General features: G+C 40.2%; 1 protein-coding gene across 14 annotated transcripts in view; it reads right to left on the bottom strand.

The window, feature by feature from the left end:
• Positions 1-19342, bottom strand: part of KIF1B (kinesin family member 1B) — a 93469-nt gene that overhangs the window by 11377 nt on the left and 62750 nt on the right. For 9 of the 14 annotated variants that reach the window (XM_074560683.1, XM_074560688.1, XM_074560690.1 and 6 more), the window contains 13 exons: positions 18950-19087; positions 17936-18184; positions 12441-12559; positions 10627-10712; positions 10350-10479; positions 9801-9960; positions 9142-9232; positions 8436-8554; positions 7395-7450; positions 5075-5183; positions 4367-4433; positions 3024-3108; positions 2661-2766 (listed from right to left, as the gene is read on the bottom strand). In XM_074560683.1, the coding sequence (XP_074416784.1) occupies positions 2661-2766; positions 3024-3108; positions 4367-4433; positions 5075-5183; positions 7395-7450; positions 8436-8554; positions 9142-9232; positions 9801-9960; positions 10350-10479; positions 10627-10712; positions 12441-12559; positions 17936-18184; positions 18950-19087 (1515 nt within the window). The remainder of the gene's footprint in view (positions 1-2660; positions 2767-3023; positions 3109-4366; positions 4434-5074; positions 5184-7394; positions 7451-8435; positions 8555-9141; positions 9233-9800; positions 9961-10349; positions 10480-10626; positions 10713-12440; positions 12560-17935; positions 18185-18949; positions 19088-19342) is intronic. The other 5 variants (XM_074560693.1, XM_074560696.1, XM_074560691.1 and 2 more) reach the window with 1 other exon arrangement.

The raw sequence follows: 19342 nt of genomic DNA, 5'->3' as shown, positions 1-19342 counted from the left end.
CCTGGCCCCTGAATCAGCTCTGCACCATTTGCCAAACGTGACTTCTCATGAACTGAGCACAGGTGTAAATGTTCATCTGTGCAGAACTAAGGGCCCCTCTTTAGCAAAATGATGACTTTCAGATGAACACCGAGTTGAAGTCAAGTATAGCTTTGAGACAGTTACTCTACTGGATTTCGTCTAGCCAGGAAGTTAAATATACACAGTCTTGCCTGTCCAAACCAGAACTTGCTAGAATAGTTACAGAGGGAGACAAAAAACAGAAGTGAGCAAACTTCATTCAGCAGAGCCAATAGCACAAGGAGGAAAATGGAGCAGAGCAAGCAAAGCACGGAAAACAGGAGAAACAGGTTAAAGGCACCAATGTATAGTTAGAACTGATTTTTAAGTGGATTTTAGCATTAGTGAAAGGCAGTGAATTGACAGCATTGAAGACTTAAAGTCTTCTCTTTTTCAAAGAGGCAGAAGACAGAGAGCAGCCTGTGCAGCCAGCCTGCTTGGCTGGGATCCAACCTGGAAGCAGAAAGAGGAATCCAGTCTGAGCAGTTACTACGCGTCTGGCTTCTCTGCCAACTAGGAAACTAAGAAGTAGCAACCACATGGTTAAATTTCAGATGCAAATCCAACCTAAGAACAGAGGTTGGATGCCAGTCACATGGCAGCCACTGCTTTTTGTTCAGCGCAACTCTGAGCTGGAATTTCAAGTAACCTAATCTTTCAGTCCTCGACTTGGTACTTCAAACATGGCAAGTTACGGAGTCAGAGACAGTAAGAAATTCCAAATTTAGTTCTTTGATAGAGAACAAAGGAAGAAAATAGCAAGAACTACAAATAGGGGCTATATTCTGATGGCAACATTTTGGGAATCAGAAAGACTGAACAAAGGAAGCTCTCGCTTACACGAGAAGGAAAGTTTAATTTCACAAGTCCCTCACTGAATTGTACCTGAATAAACCCCTGACACAGAGGAGGAGGAGGTGTTCTACTTCTGGAAGAGCTAAGAGGCATGCTAACAGAATGCAGTAACAGCTAAAAGGGAAGTGGCAGCGATACAAATGAGACATAAAGCATTCTATTTTCAAGAACCTTTATGTACAAAGGAAGCAAACAGAAAATACCTAGGCATATCCTTATCAAGAAAGAGCCTGTAAAAACATAGAAAGAGCTTCAGTTAGTGCAGCCAAAAGCAGAACAGAAAAGCAACAGCTGAGAGGAACACGACGAGTGGACTTAAAAAAAAACCAAACAACCAACCAAGCCACAGCATGCAGAAAACAAATCTGCAGACAATGAGCAAATATAAGACATATCCCTTACTAGGGCTTCAATCCCGCTTCACCACTCTGCCATGCACTCATCCCACAACTTCAACCTTGGCTTTTTGGTAAGAGATGGTCAACAGCTTCACTTCACTCACACTCACCGTTCACCCAAGGGGCCCACCTAACAGAAACCACAGAACTATATAGGAATTTTTTGAAATTGCTAGAGAACAGAAAGTACAGGGCTTTCCAACTGCAAATCCCTATCAGACTGTAATCCAGCAACAGTCCCCTTATGTTCCACTTATGCCAATCCATTAATTCAATTACACTACAAGTAAAATACCCACTTCTCAGTGGGAGGCAAAGAATAACTGCTAAAAAACCCTGTCACAGTGTGCATTTACAGACACTAGGTGGCAGGAAGACATTCAGTTGGTAGGAGCCGTGTCCTGAATCCACCTTTAATATCGCAGTGCTATTTCAAAGTCCAGGCCTCTAATGGAGAAGGAAGAAGCCATTTCATTGCCTAGAAGGGATATCGCCTCCAGCATTCAGCAGCTGCACCAGAGATGGGCTCCAAAACAACCCAGTCCCCTCCGGAAACACTCTTTCAGAGTTAAATTTCAGAGATATTCCTGCTTTGCACCATCTAAACAGAGCCACGGCGTGGTCAAGTGACTTGGCTGATGTCAGAGGAGGGAGAGGCTGTGCCGGCAACGCAGCATTCTGCCTCCCTGCCCTTTGTTGCAGACGCTGAAGGAGAACAATGTGGAGTCTGACTGGTCTTCAGAGCAACGCACCCTAATGAGGAGACACACGCAGCCAGAAAGCTCTCAGACAGGGGCCCGGCTGCTGCCCTAATGGCTGCAGGTACATGGAACAGACACCCCCATATTACAACTGGAGTCAATTTCATACGTCTGTACAAATCCACAAATTATGAAGTTTAATTTACAAAGCACAGCTCTTGATTAAATTCTCACATGCTTATTCCAGGAATAATATAGGTATGTATGTACATATCCATAAATACATCTCCTGAGATTGCCCTTGTACTTCAATGCTGTATTCTAGCAACAAACCTTGATGTTAGTTTAGAAGTTCTGGGTTAAATTCTGAGACTCCCTTAAGCTGTTCCTTTCCATCCTCCCTTTATGGTGCTTACAAATGGAAAGTAATTCAAATGCATTAACCAGAAATCCTCCAGGCAGACGAATGGACTTCAGCTTTAGCAAGAACTTACGGTAACATTCATTCCCTATCTGTATGCCCTGTGCCCATGGAATTCTACATTTAATAACTAGCAACATTTCCAGCTTTCCAAACATCCTGCCAATACCTCAGAGGTCAAAGAAATTTTAGATTCCTGCTACGGTGCTCACTTTACTCACTTACCTATTGGAGCTGTGAGAAGACTTCAGGTATTTTGCAGAGATAATATTCAAAGACAGAATAGCATCCACAGCAGCTTCATCTACCTCTGCTTTATTTCTTATACGTCCTGAAAAGGGTAGGAGAGGGAATCAATTAAAACTGAACCTGAAATACGGTGTTTGGGAAAACAAACTCCTATTTCAGACTATGTGATTAACAAGCAGCTATAAGTTGAAGTTGCAAAACTTAATTTCTTCCTCTGGATCTTTTTCAAAATCCTCCTCTCACAGCCAATACTCAAAGCTGACAGAATCTGGTTCAACGAGAAATCACCATTAGTACTTTTTCTTCCTTACATAGCAACATGCAAAACAACAGACTCACCAACAACCAGCTCTCGCACATCTTTCCAGTGCAACTCGCTGCCCTTCTCATGGATAATGGTGACTGTGATTCTACGCTGGATTCCCTGGTAAAGTTCAAAAACAAAACGCTCGTGAAGTATTCACACACACACTAACACCATCTATTTTGCACTTAGACTGCAAAAATGAAGCAAACAAGATCATTTAAATTAGTCTGTAACTGCGAACAAACACCTATGAGTTTCAGGGCCCTAAAATCAACTTACAAGGAACATTATATTTTCATGTGTAACAGAAATTAAGACTTCTCCCTTCTCACTCCACAAAGGCAGAGGTTTCTAGCCTAAAATAGTTCTGAAATTGCTGCTACACTTCAAAGATATGTATGGTCCCTGGGATATATCAGAATTGACCACAAAAACAAGCAAATACTTAGGTAATGTGTGCTTATATGTTACATATAAAGTGTATACACACCAGAAGAAAAAGTGTATATACAACAGAAGAAGTTACTAGAAAATAACAACTAGTCATGCAGATATTCTCCTCCTTTGTCGCATGCATCTGTTAAAAGTCAAAATATAATAAAACTCCGTAACAGCTGGGAAGAAGGTAAAATTGTAGAATAGAAATAAACACCACATCTGAAGAAGAAAAATTCCTCAGGTGTTGGTGAGGACACTAGTAAATCCAGAGCTGAGTAACATTTTTATTAATTATTTTTTAAGGAAATTGTTGGAATATGACCATTATTCCTAAACTCTAAGACCTGTTCCTATCATTTTAAGAAAGAAAGGAAATGGAAGTCACAGGTCCTATGAAAACGAACTTTGAATTTGAGAGTAGAAAAAACAGAACATAAACCTATAAACAATATTTAACTAGGATTATCTTTAGAATCTAGCTAAACACAAATTATTATTAAAGACTATTACAGGCATTTAAAATGCACTGGGACACGGTCATTTTGTAGATCTGTCTCATAGCCACACGCAGTGAGAAAGAACCAATGGAAGCTGTGTCCACATGATCCTTCCGTGTCCTTGGCCGAGCTGCTGGAGAACACTGAAGGCACAAATCTCATCCCAAAGCTTCCTGCTTTTTAAAAAGGCTTTCATCTATCATGAGTCGGATGCACACTGACAAGCAAAGGAAACAGCAATATACTAGAGGCCAAACATGTTCTCCTTGTAGCCCAAAGCTAGCAGACTAAGTACAGGCTGAGAGATGACTGGCCCTACAGCTATCATTAGCCAGCTGCGTGGGAAAGGAGAAGAAATGAAAGATGCAAAATCCAGTCATTAGCACTCTAACCCCCCCCCCCAGAGATGAAACTTGCTGTTCTACAGCCTTCATTAGTACCTGGTGAAGCAGGAAGGTCCCCTGACAGGGCAGGCCTCCAGTGTGGTCCACAATAGCAGGAATATACCTGCGTGAGACAGTGAAATCAACAGGCAGGAAAGATACACCAGCACAGCAACTTTACTCTGTATTTTGCTGCCAACAGTCACCTCTCTATATTATATCTGAAGAAACAAGAGTGTTTCTACTCACTCTCAGACTGGACTCTTATCAGACCACAGTATCAGTGAAATATAGAAATATCATACACTGTACTTCCAGTACTTCTGTAAAACTATGAGGAAGTCACTTCCAAATATAATCTCTGAAGATCTGTCAGGGGAAAACCCTCTCTATAGCAGAGGTAAACAGAAAACAGCGCCTGCTAGATGATTTCTGGAGCAGTGAGCCAAAGAATCTAAACTCATGGCCTACACAGGATAAGTTTTCCCAGCACCTGTTCTGCTGGTGTGTACGGGCTTTCAAAGATTACGGAAAGATTACTTCAAGTGTGAAAGAATGTCATTCTGTCTCTTCAGTCCTGTCCAATAGGGACAACGAATGCCAGCAGAATTTACACCCAGTCACTACAAACCAGCTGACATAAGCCAGGCCACCACCCAGTAACAATTGCTAACCATCAGCCTTGCCTGAACAGAACAAAGGGTAAAAGATCAAACTCCCATAAATCACTGTTCTTAAAATATAAAAGATTAATATGGAACTTACTCCCCTGTTGGCTCCAACTCGCTGATCTCAAACCACACAAGGAGGTCATATTTGCTCACGCTCTGGCCCAAGCTGGGTTTGCTCATAGTATTTAGCTTTGTAGCTGGCACTTAGAGAAAAAAAACAGAAAGAATAAGAAAAAAAAAAAAAGAATGGTTTACAAAGACTGAACAAGTAAAGCTTACCCTAGGGCTCACAGAACATGTCATTTCAGTGATCCCATGCATTCTATGTACATAGGCAGACCACATCTTTTCCCATGAAAATGATGTTGCTTACAGCAATCATTATTTCTCAAAGCGTTGTTTTTTAGATCTAAGTTACTAGACTTTTAAAAAAAACAACGAAACAAAAGTGTATCCAAAAAGCTTGTAAAAATATGCAGTCTCTTTAAATCCACAGAAAAAAGTTTTTTCAAATGTGCATCAGTTACTTTATGGCTTAGCAGTTTGTGATTTAGAATTGCTTAGGTCTGTTCATTTGCACCATTACTCACCCAGAAAGTACACTTCCCCTTCCCTACACAATAAAATAAAATAATAAAAAAATCAAGAACTTAAAACTTTGGTCTTCACTTCTTCATGTTACAAATTGCTAGTCTCCTGTACCAGTTTAGATAAGAGAATGCATATGTATAAAGGCTGAACAAGACTTATTCCAGAGCCATAATCCTGCCGAAGTATGTTTCTGGGCTCCTTATGTTCTGATATTAGTGATTACTAAGGGCCATTAAAAAAAAAAAAGTGAATTCTGTTTCTTTTCTGGGTAAAATAGCAGCTACCTAGAGGGACAGATTTTACAAGAATCTGTTATTTGAAGCACTACAACTCCATCATGCTTGGCAGCAAGCTTTAGTGTCATCGTTTACTCTTCCCATTCATTACTTGGGGTAGTCACTCTCTTATTCCCATCACATCACGTAGCTGCACATGAACTCAGTACAGCTGGACTCAATGCTGTTGAGAGCAAGAGGAACATCACACACACCAAGTCACTCAAGTTTACTGCTAAGCAGAGAAACTTGAAAGTGCTAGAAGAGGAAAACAACAGAAAGACACATTTAACTAAACATGAAAGCTGGTTCTAGAAGTTCTTGTGGACTTGCACTGGCATAATTAATAACCAGTGTGTCGTCTTTTTTTTTCCTTTGGTAATAAAACAAAATAAAAATGTAAGTGAGGAACAGCACTGTTAGTGGCAAAAAAAAAAGATGAGCAAAAAGGAAACCTATATAGAAGACAGCAGAACGTTTCCTCTACAGCTAGCTGTTTTTTCATATGCAGCACCTCTCATCCCAATCTCATAAAACTATGCACAGAACACAAAAAAAATGAGAGGTCCAGGAAGTTTCAGGGAATAGATCCAGTGACACAGAAAAATCTCTGATACCCAGCACACTGGAATTTATAGACTTTCTATATAGTTCACTCTAGAATAGCCCTAAACTTAAGCACAGCATCATCCTTCCATGACCACAACCATGGCAGTTTCTAGTCCCAGGAATACTACATGATAAAGATATGAAAAAAGGAATTTTGAAGGATGTTTTGGAACTACTCCTACATCTACCATAGATCAAGTTTGGCTACTAACCATCTCGTTTAGGAGCCCGCTCACTCTGACAACTGGGAACAGGCAGAAAGAGAAAAGGTGGCAGCTGGTCAGCTCCATCCTGGAAAGCAGCCACAGCAGAGGACGCAAGCACGTTGGCATGCTCCGATAGCGTGTTCAGCACATGCACGTTTACATAGCCAGACATAAGATACCTAATCAACTCAATTTTTCTTTCATGGTCTGCAAACGGAATGGAACACACACAAAAAGAAAAAAGGATGGTAGAAATATGCAGGTGAGAGAAAGCTGGAGGAGGAGGAAATTAAAAGGTGAAATGGAAAAAAAACACAAATGAGTTCAGCATGCATTATTACAATTAAGCAAAGAAAACCAAGGATCGTTTTAACAAGACTGACTCACTAAACAAGAATGTTAGAGAGCAAAAAGATGAAGCTGTTAATGAGTAAGCAAATTTCCAGTCAAGTGCTCAGTAAGCACATAAAAAGCCATGGCCAGATCTCATGGAATATGGTCAGCACACCTCAGGAATTTAATTCTACCCTTTAATGAACCAAGAAGCACTTCCTGCAAGAAGAGGTTGAAGAGAACACATAAAAGCGAAGATGGCCAGAAAAGATACATCCAATGCCCTTTGCAACATTCACTCCATGACATTTCTTGGTGTCCTGAATAGCTTAGGAATACTCGTCAACCTTCATTTTCAGTAGCAGACATGCGATGTACAGAATTTGGGAACTGTTCTCACCTGGCTTTGAGAGTGGCATAGGGGGAGGAAAGAATCTTCGGGAAGGCTGTGGAGGGCTACAGAGAAATGGAAAGAGTTATCAATATAGAGGCAGCCAAACATAAAAAAATATATTCTAATACACACACATGCATGTATGTATACACATATACCCCCAGTACAGTCCTTCCACCCATTTTTCTCTCTAAAAATATCCTCACAATCCCATGAAGACAGGTAAATATCACCTGTCAGGAAAACAAGTGGACTCGGCACACTTCTCAGACTAACCTATGTCCTTTTTCTATTCTAACTTCATTAATCCTCGCTGTCAGTAAAAAAAAAAAAAAAAAAAAAAATTATTTACAGTTTCCAACTGCTCTACCCCCATTCTGCACTGAAAATTTAGGTAGGTTATAGGCATTTCCCAAAATAATTTAAGGAAAAGGAACAAGCCTCAGCTGGCATTTCCTCTTAAAACCAGCATGTGCTTCCTCTTTGCAGCTGCTGCCTTGAGCCGCAGGGTTACCCAGGCCAAGCAGTCCAGACAACAGCCTCTTCCCTTAAGCTGTGAGGACAAACACAACAAATAGAGGTCCTTTCCCCCCATACCAAAAATTCAAATGCTCAGCAACTTTGGCACTAGTATGTCAAAAGGTTGAGCGCCTTTTGTTTTCCCCCTAATCTTGTGTCTCTTCTTTTGTCATCCTACCTTCATGCATCAGGCCACTTGCCCAGAGGGAACACTGATCTCAGAACCCACCGAGATCACTACTGAAGTCCTGAGCACAATATTCTGCCACCACAGTGTTTGTAGGGTGGATGCAGCTGTACTGGCAAAACAGTTTTCCGTGTTTGAGATGGCTGAACAATTCCATCACTCACTACCAAAACACAGTACACTGGGTAAACAGGCCTCTGCCAGCACTCTCCCCTCAGTCAGGAATCCTGCTCGTGGGGGAGTGGCTGTATAATTTCAGGAGAATGAGAAAGCACTGCCTGAACTGCAGAGCTAACCTGAGCAGGACCACAAAGCCTTTATGCCAGAAGAGCGAACAGTACCTGTTGAGATCCTGTCCTTGCAGATGGAGAGGATGCTGCTGATAATGTCCAAAAACTTCAAACACAATAGGCTTTGTTTTGATGTACTCCACAAAGGATTCTGTTACTTCCACAGCAATCTATTAGGCAAAGTAAGGAAAGAAAATGAGACATACAAAAAGGGAAATCTTAGAAGTCTGAGTTTTAGGAGTCTTTATTTTTCATACAGTTTAGCACCACTCACAGTAAAAGCAACTGCATTCCTTTTTGGTTTAGGCATTCATTTCACTCTCCCACAAAGAAGAAAATGCAAGACTCAGTATCAGGCATTTTAAGTAGGAGGAGAGGAGGCTACATGTAACCAAAGGATTACACGGTTCATAAAAACAGATATATTCAGTTTATCTGAGATCATGAGCACGGCTGTTCACAAATATTCTATTTCCTGAATCCTAGACTGCTTTCACTGAACATCCTGAAAGGAAACAGAGAATTCAAGGGCAGGAAATAGAGGTGAAAGAAGAGTTACATCTGCCACACAGAATCATTCTGTATTTTGTTCTCCATTGGGGATTACATCATTCACCTGATCCCTCCTCCTACTGTCTCTTCTTAATAATTCCCCTTGCCCCCCTTCCCACACGCCTCTCATGAGTTTAACAACAAGGATACACACAACTCCCAGTGCTAAAACAGGCACTTACTACGCCTGTAAAGTTTTACTTACATTCTGAACATGATAAAACCCAAGGGGAGTCCCTCGACCATTGTTTTTCAGAGGTTCTGTTGAGAAAGCTTCATCATGCCGATGTAAAAAGCTTTAAAACAAACAAGCAACAAACCAATAATAAAACACCACAGAACAGTTTAGTGAAGAATGCTGTGCTGTGAACCCAGCACTGAAAGGAAACCCATAAATTTATTCTGCTAGAACTTTACAGGGAGTTGTGTGATAGACGAAAGCTAGGAATACCCTAGTCTTTGGGACCACAATTCCTGTATTTATTTTGTGTCTTTATTACTCCCAGTTTTTGTTCTCTTCCTTAAGAATCTAAGCCAAAGAACATTTTCACTGGAGAGCTACTGAGATACTCAAGGTTCACATAGCTTTCATTCCAATTGAGCCTATGTACAATCTAATACCAGATTTTTCACATTAAAAAACTTAAGATATCTATAACTAGCTCCTTTCTGCAAAACTTTATTCCTTAACACCATATTAATAGAAAGCAGGTACTGCTTGTAACAGGAATTCCAGGAACTGGCCAGGTGTTTTTCTCTGCTATACCACACTGCCATTGATTTGAAAAGCTCTCAATCAGACCCTCCATTTGCACTCTCTATCAAACCATTCATTGAATAATGTAAATAAGGACAAATGCTTACTTGAACTGGCAGAAAATATCTGCATATTCAGGTAGGATGCCGCTGGCCTGTAGCACTGTCACACGGAAGGTAAACACACTGCCCAGTTTCAAGTGATCACCAATTTCCTCAGTGAATCCTTCCATAGTCATCTTTCCATCCAAAGTGGCTGACTTCAAGTCTTAGGGAGACACAAATATCCCACATGAAATCACTTTTCTTTTTTTTTTTCTCCTTTCTTTTCTTAAAATTTTAAGAATTCTTAAATTCTCTTTCTTTTTTTCTTACTGTTCCTTTAGGCAACAGTTTAGTCCCATCACACTTTTTTGGTTTTCTTTTGATCCCAAATTATTTGCTGATGATCAAAAGCTCCAAATACCTGGGAACAGTTTTTTTCCTGCATAGTTCTTCAAGTGAGTAACTTCAGCATCCATCATACGCAACCCATCGGTTACACCGCTCCCTACTTACCATATTCTTGAAGGACACTCAGAATCCCGTTCTATCACAACTGAAAGCATCCCAGATTTCCCTTAAGCTCTCCAAAACTACTACATATTTCTGGCTTACCTAGCTCATTCGTTCTGTTTATCTCCTCTGGAGGAGTGGTAACCTCTGAATTCTGTCCTTGCCCTTCCACAATTCTTAATTCTTCCAATGACAGTCCAGACCGAGTCATCGCAACTGAAGAAAAATCACTCTGAAAAAAATAAATGAAGTTGGATGTAACAGACCCCTGCAGTTTCTGGTTTTCCCATCCCCTTCTTCCCCCGCATTACTTATTCTTTATTTAGAAGCACAAACTACTGCACTCAAAGAAACCCAACTCAATTTTAAGACTTCTTACCTTATCAAAATATTCATTGTCAAATGAAATTTTAGCTGTGCCAGACTGTCGAATACCAGATCCATAATCTGGGGCTTCTTCATCAGCTAAAAAACAGGAAAAAAAATTGATGGGGAGGAGAAGGAAAAACCCTCAGAATTACCTAAATGGAAATTCTGATTACAATGGAAACCAGTCCATAAAGTAGAAGAGTTCCAGCCGTCCAACAAGACTGGAATAAGTGCTGAAAAATATCATAGCAAGAATCTATCCATCATGAACTCAAGTGTGGAAAAACAATAAGAGCTATGAAGTTTCATCATGAATATACTTAACTGTACAGAATTTTAATGCAAAACCAACTTCAGTACTCATTTTGATTATTTATTTACTTCTGATTATTATAGCTGAGGTGAATTAATATACCATGATACAACAACCCACAGGGGAATCGATGGCATCTGAAATTCTGTAGCCATAAATGAAAGCAGTCCCACTAGCAAAGCTTCACAAGTACACGCTGTAAGACTGAAAGGCGGTTCTGTCCATACAGTCTGTCCATTTAACCTCCTCCTCTTTGTGGAGAGTAACAACAACGAGACCTGGTTAAACGCCAGATATTTTTTCCACAGTAAATGCATGCTTGCAGGAGAAATCCCAACATTCAGAATGTGTTCCGAGACTTTGCTTAGGGACCAAATAATGCCATGGCCTTTTTTCAGGAGATGTGCCCAGTTCAATTGCTATTAGTCATGGTGTATTCTATTTATTTGGATGGATAAATAGAATATTTATTTGGAAATATTTGGTCAATGCTAAGGAGACCAAACCAAGCTAGAAATGAGACTTTTGTACATGTTAAAATAGATTTTATTTCACTTGCTGTATAGTCCCTGCCAGAGGGATTCTTACACATCTTCAGAGTCTGAGATTTCATTATACGTTCCCATGGAGAGTGAAACTTCCAGGGTTACCCTACCTAAACAATAAAGAGAGGTTGGCAGTTTGCCACTGCTAGAAAGGACAAATTATGGGAAGTATCTGTGCTCTCACCAGCGTGGATAAGACATGGCTAACCACCAGCAGTAAAACTCAACTAGCTCACCCCACACTGGAAAAGTATGAAATATTGGCAGCTGACAAGCAAACCGCAGTGAAGCTCCGGCACACACACAACAGCAGTTCAAAACTGGCTGAAGCAGTTACCATCCCCATACCTCTACCCTTCTCTTCTGAAAAGCTGGTAATTCTTGGTGATTAAACAGTATGTTAAAGCAGCTTCTAAGTCTCAACACATTTTAGTGAGGCAATGAAATGGAAAATTGCTGCTGATTTCTGTTTATACTATGCTGAAAACCGTCAGCTCAGGAACTTCTTCACAGGGTATTCAGTCAGAGAATGAAAGAGCGTTTCTGCGCATTATTTAAAAGGATAGTTTGAGAAGAGCTAACAAGTGGTACATTTAACTTCTCTGCAAGTCATCACAACTACCAAACTTGCATAAACCCTTGTCTGCTGTTTATGCTGGGTGCCAGAAAGAAAACCTTTGCTTTATTTTTAGTTTTTAGACTGATTGACACTAGTTAGTCCTTCCACTGTCTTAAAAAGCAGTATATCATTAGCTGCCAGGTATAAACTTCAGTGGTCAACACCATCATTTTAAAACCTTCTAATCAGTACCATTATTTCAAGTTTTATTCATGCTTGGTCCATATGATTCACACCAATTGCAACATTAAAATTACTCAGGTTTGATTTGTTTGCCTGTTTTTTAAAGCTGCAGATATTGATAGCGTACCAAACAGTTGCGATATAAAGCTCTCAGGGTATCTCACCTGCTATAGCTTGCACGGCTACTCGCAGAAATCCTCGCACTTCTCCCTTCTCACTAACAACAGCTACTCTGTGAATAAGAGGCACCGGGTACAGCAGATTGCTCAGGTACACAAATGCTCTGGAAGGAAAGAAAACACAAACAACATTAGGCAATCATCTGCAAAACCAGACTGCAGTAATTGGTTGGCTAATGGGACATTCAAATCTTCAGTCTACTTCACTCCTTCCATTAGACCTACACTGTGGCCGTGTATCCATTTGTCCACACAAGGCTCTTCAGCAGTGTCAAAGCTACGGGAAGCTACAAAACGCTCTAACTCAGAGTATATCAGAGACGCAGGGCTTGTATTAGTGAGTTACAAAACATACAAAGGAGACAATTTAAGATGATGGCTTTCTACAAGGTAATTTTAGAGGCACTACAGTTGTAAACGGAGCTGTTAGCAAGACTGTGGAAGTCTACTAAGGAACTACCGATTATAAAGAATTGTTGAGTTTTTCACCCCACGAGTGTAGTTTGAAGTGACAAAGGGGAATTGATCTGCTGTGTTCACACAGCCTCAAATATTTTACCGAACGTATAAAAACACTTTCCCAAATAGATTGACTGAATGTTTTCTCTCTTCTACATACATTTGATAACACTACATACAGAGTAATCAGAAATCCCCAATAAACCATGTCATCTCTTGGGTTTCTTGGAAGATTCACTGAGTGTACAGATAGTGGAAGACTGACAGTCTTCACAGCTAAATATATTTAGGAGTAATATATTTGTTTCTTTAAAAACAAACAAACAAACAAAAACCCCACAAACAATGAATCACCACAACAGCACTTGAGAGCAATCGTGTAGAAATTACAGTTTACAATAGGAAAAGCAGCATTTAGGCCCTGGACTGGATGATCCTGCCATACGCTAACTTCTAAAGTTAATACAAGCAGGGTCTATTTTGGAACAATAAAGTTCACAAGTTTTTATTGTACAGATTTTTAATTAAAAGTTGGACTGCTGTTATTATTTTACTTTTCTGCAATGAATTGCAAGAGTTCTTAGAACAGCGCACACTTCAGTGTCATTAGCTTGAGCAAAACTTTAAATGCTGAGAAGCCTGACAAGTCAGGCAAAGAATGGCTCTCAACAAGGGGAAAAACCCAGCAGGCTTTATTTATTGAGTGAGCTGTTTCAAAGTTCATAAGAATACTGAGATGATACAGAAGTTTAACTAATAATTTCACCAGTGATTGAATTTAAAGTGACTAACCAATTATGTATGTAATTATTATGAATTTATGCACATTAAATTATACTAAACACCAGTCATTTGTTTAACTGGATTTCCTTCTTGCAGTCCTTTTATTCTTTTAGTCTTTATTATTAATATATCATTAATTCCTCAAATTTATAACTGTTATTGTTTAATACTCATAGGGAAAGTCCTGCATGACAAAAGAGGACTGAGAGAGAAATGAAGTTGTTCGCTGCCTCTGTCTGGAGACATCAGCTGCAGGATTTGTGTTGTGCACACAGCAAGACTGATCCGAACCCAGCTCCTTGGGACGCCCAGCTAAGGACCAAAGGTAGGAAAGGGAAGCGTTTCTCCGTGGGTTCACGTGCCTGTTCCCAGAATGAATGAATTCTCTTGAAATGACAAGGCAATCAAACAGGGGTCAGTTGGGAACCAAAGCGACAAAAATAATGCTACTAAAAAAACAAAGTGGTGACAAAATGCAATAGAGAAGAGAATGATTAATAAGGCTATAAACATGCCAAAACAAAAAAAAAAAATGAAGAAAACCATACAACAAAAAAACAACTGCAACATAACACTTGACTAAGATTAGGATCTAATTCCTTTTCAGTCTGCTCCAAAGTGAGGTAAGCACAGATAAAGCAGGGGAAGGGAGAAAAGACTAAATTTAAAGTAACAAAAAGGGAAGTTTAATTTTTTTTTTCCCCTCTAAGAAAGCATTTTAATTTTTAGCTTTGAAATTTCAGGTGATGCTCATTTGAGAAAGCAGCATCCCACCATACAAGAAAACAGTCCTCCACACTAACAAAGTGGAATTCTTCACTTGGCCCGGACGAGGGATGGAGTTCAGGAAGGTATGTAGTTATACGCTCAACACAAAAAACACAGTTTGAAAACCACATTTCAAGCTAGGGAGAACGGACATTTTCCCCAACAGAAAGGAATCTAATTACCCTTGAACTGATACGTATACATATAAGAGACAGTTCCAGTGAGTTATAGAGGCGGTCATTACAGAAGCCTTCCTACTTCAAAGCCAAACTTGTGGAAAGCGAAAGCCTTAACTGCATGAAAAATAAAAACATATTTTTATTTGCATGGCTAAAGTTTTGAAGCTGCTGTTCAACACATGACAGCCAAAGCATTCAGGTTTATTAGCAACTACAATTTTGTCACCTCAGTAAAATGACAATCCCAAATGAAAAAAATATTTCTTATCTTCCTCAACTTCCTTCCATCCAGTCACCTAGCTCACTGGAATTATTTTAACTTAGAGAAAGAAAAGCATACAATGCAAAAAGTTTTAAGCTTTCTGTTTGGCGATGAAAATGCTGGATTTCTTCTGTAGAATGGAGAGCAATAGCACATTTGCTGTACGCAGAGAGCTGGTTTATGCAGCAAAGCTGCCTTCCAGTCCCATTCCATCTGCTTCATCGCAAGCCAGTACCAAGTTAGGAGTGGATGAAATCTTAAGGTTATCCTCCTCCTCCTCTTCCCGCATCTGGGAGGACTCCCACTCCCCAAACATCCCATAATGCAAGTGTCCCCCTGCACCTTAGCCCAGCAGACTGAAAGGGGGGGAACTATATTAGCAGAAAGATTGGTGAGGTAAAATGGCATATTCACAACAAAACCAGAAATGAAATTTAACAAACACAAGGTTTTTTTAAAAATCAAAACAAAACCAACAGAACTCGGAATGACGATGGATATTTTTTAAATAAACACATCAATTTGAGATTTAAATAAAATATCCCATAGTCCTCTCCCACCACCCTTAAAAAAAATAGCTAATGCTTGATGTGTCACACCATTCAATAGAATCAGCCTTAGAGACAACCCAGCATGCCAGAAGAGATGGCTAAAGGGACCAGCTCTTTTCTTCCTTTTAATAGATATAGTATAAATAAAAGACAGTCACAGCACAGAGAGAGAAAAAGAAATACTACGATGCCCAAGGAGTTGGATAACTACATGATCATTTTTTCCTCTTCTCCTTTGTGACCTGGACTCATTATTGCTGACAGCCCTCTCAAAAATTATTAAAAATTATTTTCGTTTTGTCCTGCACATTCCACAATTAAACCAGTACATAGTTAAAAGTGTTAAAGAATTTTGCGTTTGTTATGAATTGAACACTACCTTGTGCTCAAGACAATATTTATGCAGATGGACGTACCCTCTGATACTTGTGACTCACACTGTTCAAAGGCAGAATTCTCATGCTGGAAGACACTGAGGAATCAAACCAGTTTCTAACTCAGTGGCGCTAAACAGTCTATCAGCTTTCTGCTTGCAGCACAATAGAACAGAACAGGAATAGAAACAGAACAGAATAAAAACCAACGACTGGGATAAAGTCATTCAGCTGTCTGCTGGGAGATAATACAAACTACGTTTCATTCCTCAATACACTTTACAACCCAAGTAGGGCTCCTCAATACGTGCAGCTCACATGTACCCTTAACTGCTGCAGCTTCACGTCTGGCTATAGAGACAGAGCTCAGTATTCTTTTTAATACATGGAAACGGGAAGCAAGTTGTGTAATTGCCAGGAGGCACGACTGTTTTCATTATACACTGTATTTGCTCAGCTTGTGTTGTGCTTCCTGAAGAGTTTGTGAAATGAAGATGAATAGCTCAACTTTTTCCCAAGCACTGAAGGTCCCGCTCTGAAAGAACACACACAACAGGAGAATACGCTGAGTACGCCAGCACGGGTACAAGAAAGCGGTCCTGGCCATTGCAAACTGCGCATGTATGCTTTAACTCGCTGACAACCACTGCCAAGCCAGTTAAGGTGGCTCTCCCAGACTGACTCTGGTGAATCAGATTAACCCGAAAGAATTCAGTTTTATAAAACGCATTACCAATGCACGTAAGAACACAAATTCACAGAAATCAAAGAGAACTAATGCAGTTTCTTGCATCTTCAGTAACTGCAAATTTTGTTTCAAAGACTAGATCAAAAAAGTTCCAAGTTTCAATCACAGCCTGCAAATAGGTCCAACTAAAGACAAAGACGGAGGTCAGACAATACAGCTAAACTGATCTAAAAGCTCGATAAAAGGCTGACAATCTCAGTCCCTCATTTTCACAAATAATCCAAACAAGTTTCCTGCATTTGAGGAAACTACAAAAAGATCCCACCTTCCTGCCTGTGAATTCTTCCCTGCTTAGTCACAGAAAAGCATAAAGTCAAGCTCTGGTCCCTTCTCCTTTGTTCCTCCCTTCCACCGGCCACGGAGTCTTACCCCCTCCTTTGTACAAAGCCGACAGTAACCACCTCCCTTAGCATTTCAACAAGCGAACTGGCTTACAGAGCGATCAAACAAGCAAAAAAGCAAAACTGGGGGAGTGGAAGAGAGGGGAACAAAGTCACCAAATAAGATATTTCTGTTTCTTGTCACAAGTTACACGTTCAAGCAAGACTATCTGTGAAGAAACAGTGCAAAGTATCACATTTTTTTAATGCAACTTGCTGTCCTTAGGGTCTACACCACAGACTGGGCTCTGATAATGCCTTAATCATATCTTGATTGGCAAAAGAGATAATACTCTAAAATACAGTAAGCAAACTTGTTTCAGAAATTCAAGCATAGCGCATGAGGAAGTGCTGATCACCACCACCACTTGGTGACTTTTAACAATGACGACCTTTCACTACATAATTCTTGCTACTGAGAGTCATACACAATCTGAGAAGCCAAATCATCTCGAAGAATACTCTTTTCCTCATCCAGAAAGGGCCATTCTTCTTTCTCCTCATGCCAACTTTTCAGGCACAGAGGATGTTAGATGAGTTTTCAAAAAATGTATTTATTGGATTGGACTTAAAGACTTTCCATCATACTCCGAGATTCTCTTCTGTGGGAGAAAATTACACACTATGATACTATCTTAGCGATCTTGCAATGGCTAAATAAAGCATTGTTATAAATAATGCTTAAATACTGTACATAGGCAAAACCCCATTCATTCTATGTTTTGACAGGTACCCAGAAAGAGATATATATTTACTCAAATTGTCACATCTAAGGGTTATTTTCTCAATTCTTATTTAGGTCTTCACAGCTTCTGACATGTGAACTTAAACTACACTCATTCTCTGGCAATTCCAGTTTATGTATATAGACATTTTGTCTGGCTTGAGAGATATTCTATGCAGCACAAGGCAAAGCCATTGCAGCCTACAGCAAGAGCTGGTCCCTTTTGGCCATTCTCACAGTAACCTCACCAACCTTCCCACTAAAATGAACCAAGGGGATCGGTCGTAAAACGGGTCGCGCCCATCATTGAAGAGGTCTGATCCCTCCTCAGTTCCAACGTCGGAGCCAGTATCATCCACAAAGGCCTCATCATCAAAGTCCTCCATCTCATCCTGCTGTTCATCAGCCAGTTCAGTGATGTCGGAGTCAGCCGTGGAGAAAGTGGGGGAGGGCGTGCGATCAGCAAGACGCTCATTCACGCAGCCATGGAAAATGGGGGAGCTAGATATCAGTTAATGGAATACCAATTAACAGAGTGAGGGGAAAGAAGAATGCTTCATTTAACAGCCGTCTGTTGCCATCAGCACAGAGCCCACCTGAACAACAAGCAAAGGCTTCAAACCATCTGGACTGCTATGGAACGTAAGGGAAGGGAATGCTAGCGAAGTCAGGAAAAAGAGCATCCTTCAACTGAGCAGAAAACAAATGAAAAATTAATATAAACGTGGCCGAACATACAGATCTTGAGAACACATCCATTTAACAGAGCCACAATTCTTATTTCCAAAACGTAGCAGTTTTGTAAATAAAAATACTGTAAAGGTGCAGCCGACATCAGGAAATAGTAAAGAATCCCATCAGATATAAGGTATTTCCATAGGGTATGACCAAGCTATTTGAACCACAAATGTAAGTAAGGCCCCAGGCCACTTTTCCTCACAGTTTCCGGTGTTCTTCATTTTCTTACAGCTCTGCTCCAGTGATTTTAGATGGAACTTAGCTAGCTACGTTTTTTTTAAAATGAACTTATAACTTACTAAGGGTTCAGGCAAATCAGATTCTAAAAGATGACACCAGAACTGACAACATTTTAAAGAGCATTTTCTGCTCTTCGCTATATTTTAAGTCTTATCAGAAATCCCTGAAAGGCAACACACACAACTAACACTAGTGGCCATACAGTTTATAACCACTTTCAAAATCAAAGTTCATCCAGAACTGACAAGAGTCACCAGTGTACCGGCAGTTGAGATTATTGTCACATACCTTCCAACAAGCTTGAACCAATGAAAGCGATCATAAAAGGGGTCGCTGCCTGTCATCGTGCTTTCACTCTCATCCTGTGTATTAGATGCCATTTCCCCGGCTCTGTCATACATCTCGCGCATCAGGTCCAACCTCTGCCTGCACAGAAGAAAGCAGGACTAAAAAGTTAATAAAGAGTGAATAAGAAAGCAGAGAACACAAAGTGGGGTGCGCTGATTTCACCTATACCAGATTACACATAGGAAAGGGAGAATAAAGAACAGGGAGTCTGTACCACTGAGTTTGGTACTGTGCTAATTCTCTGATGTGTTAGGGATTCTGGGAAAAAATTTGTAGGCTAAGCCCACTAAGCATGAGGCAAGGTCACTGCAGAAGCTTATGTAAATCTTGGAT

This window comes from Larus michahellis, chromosome 16 (assembly GCF_964199755.1).
Source record: "Larus michahellis chromosome 16, bLarMic1.1, whole genome shotgun sequence".
In the NCBI taxonomy this organism is placed as follows: Eukaryota; Metazoa; Chordata; class Aves; order Charadriiformes; family Laridae; genus Larus; species Larus michahellis.
The sequence above is the reverse complement of the archived record's forward strand: the minus strand, read 5'-3'. Positions and strand labels throughout refer to the sequence as shown.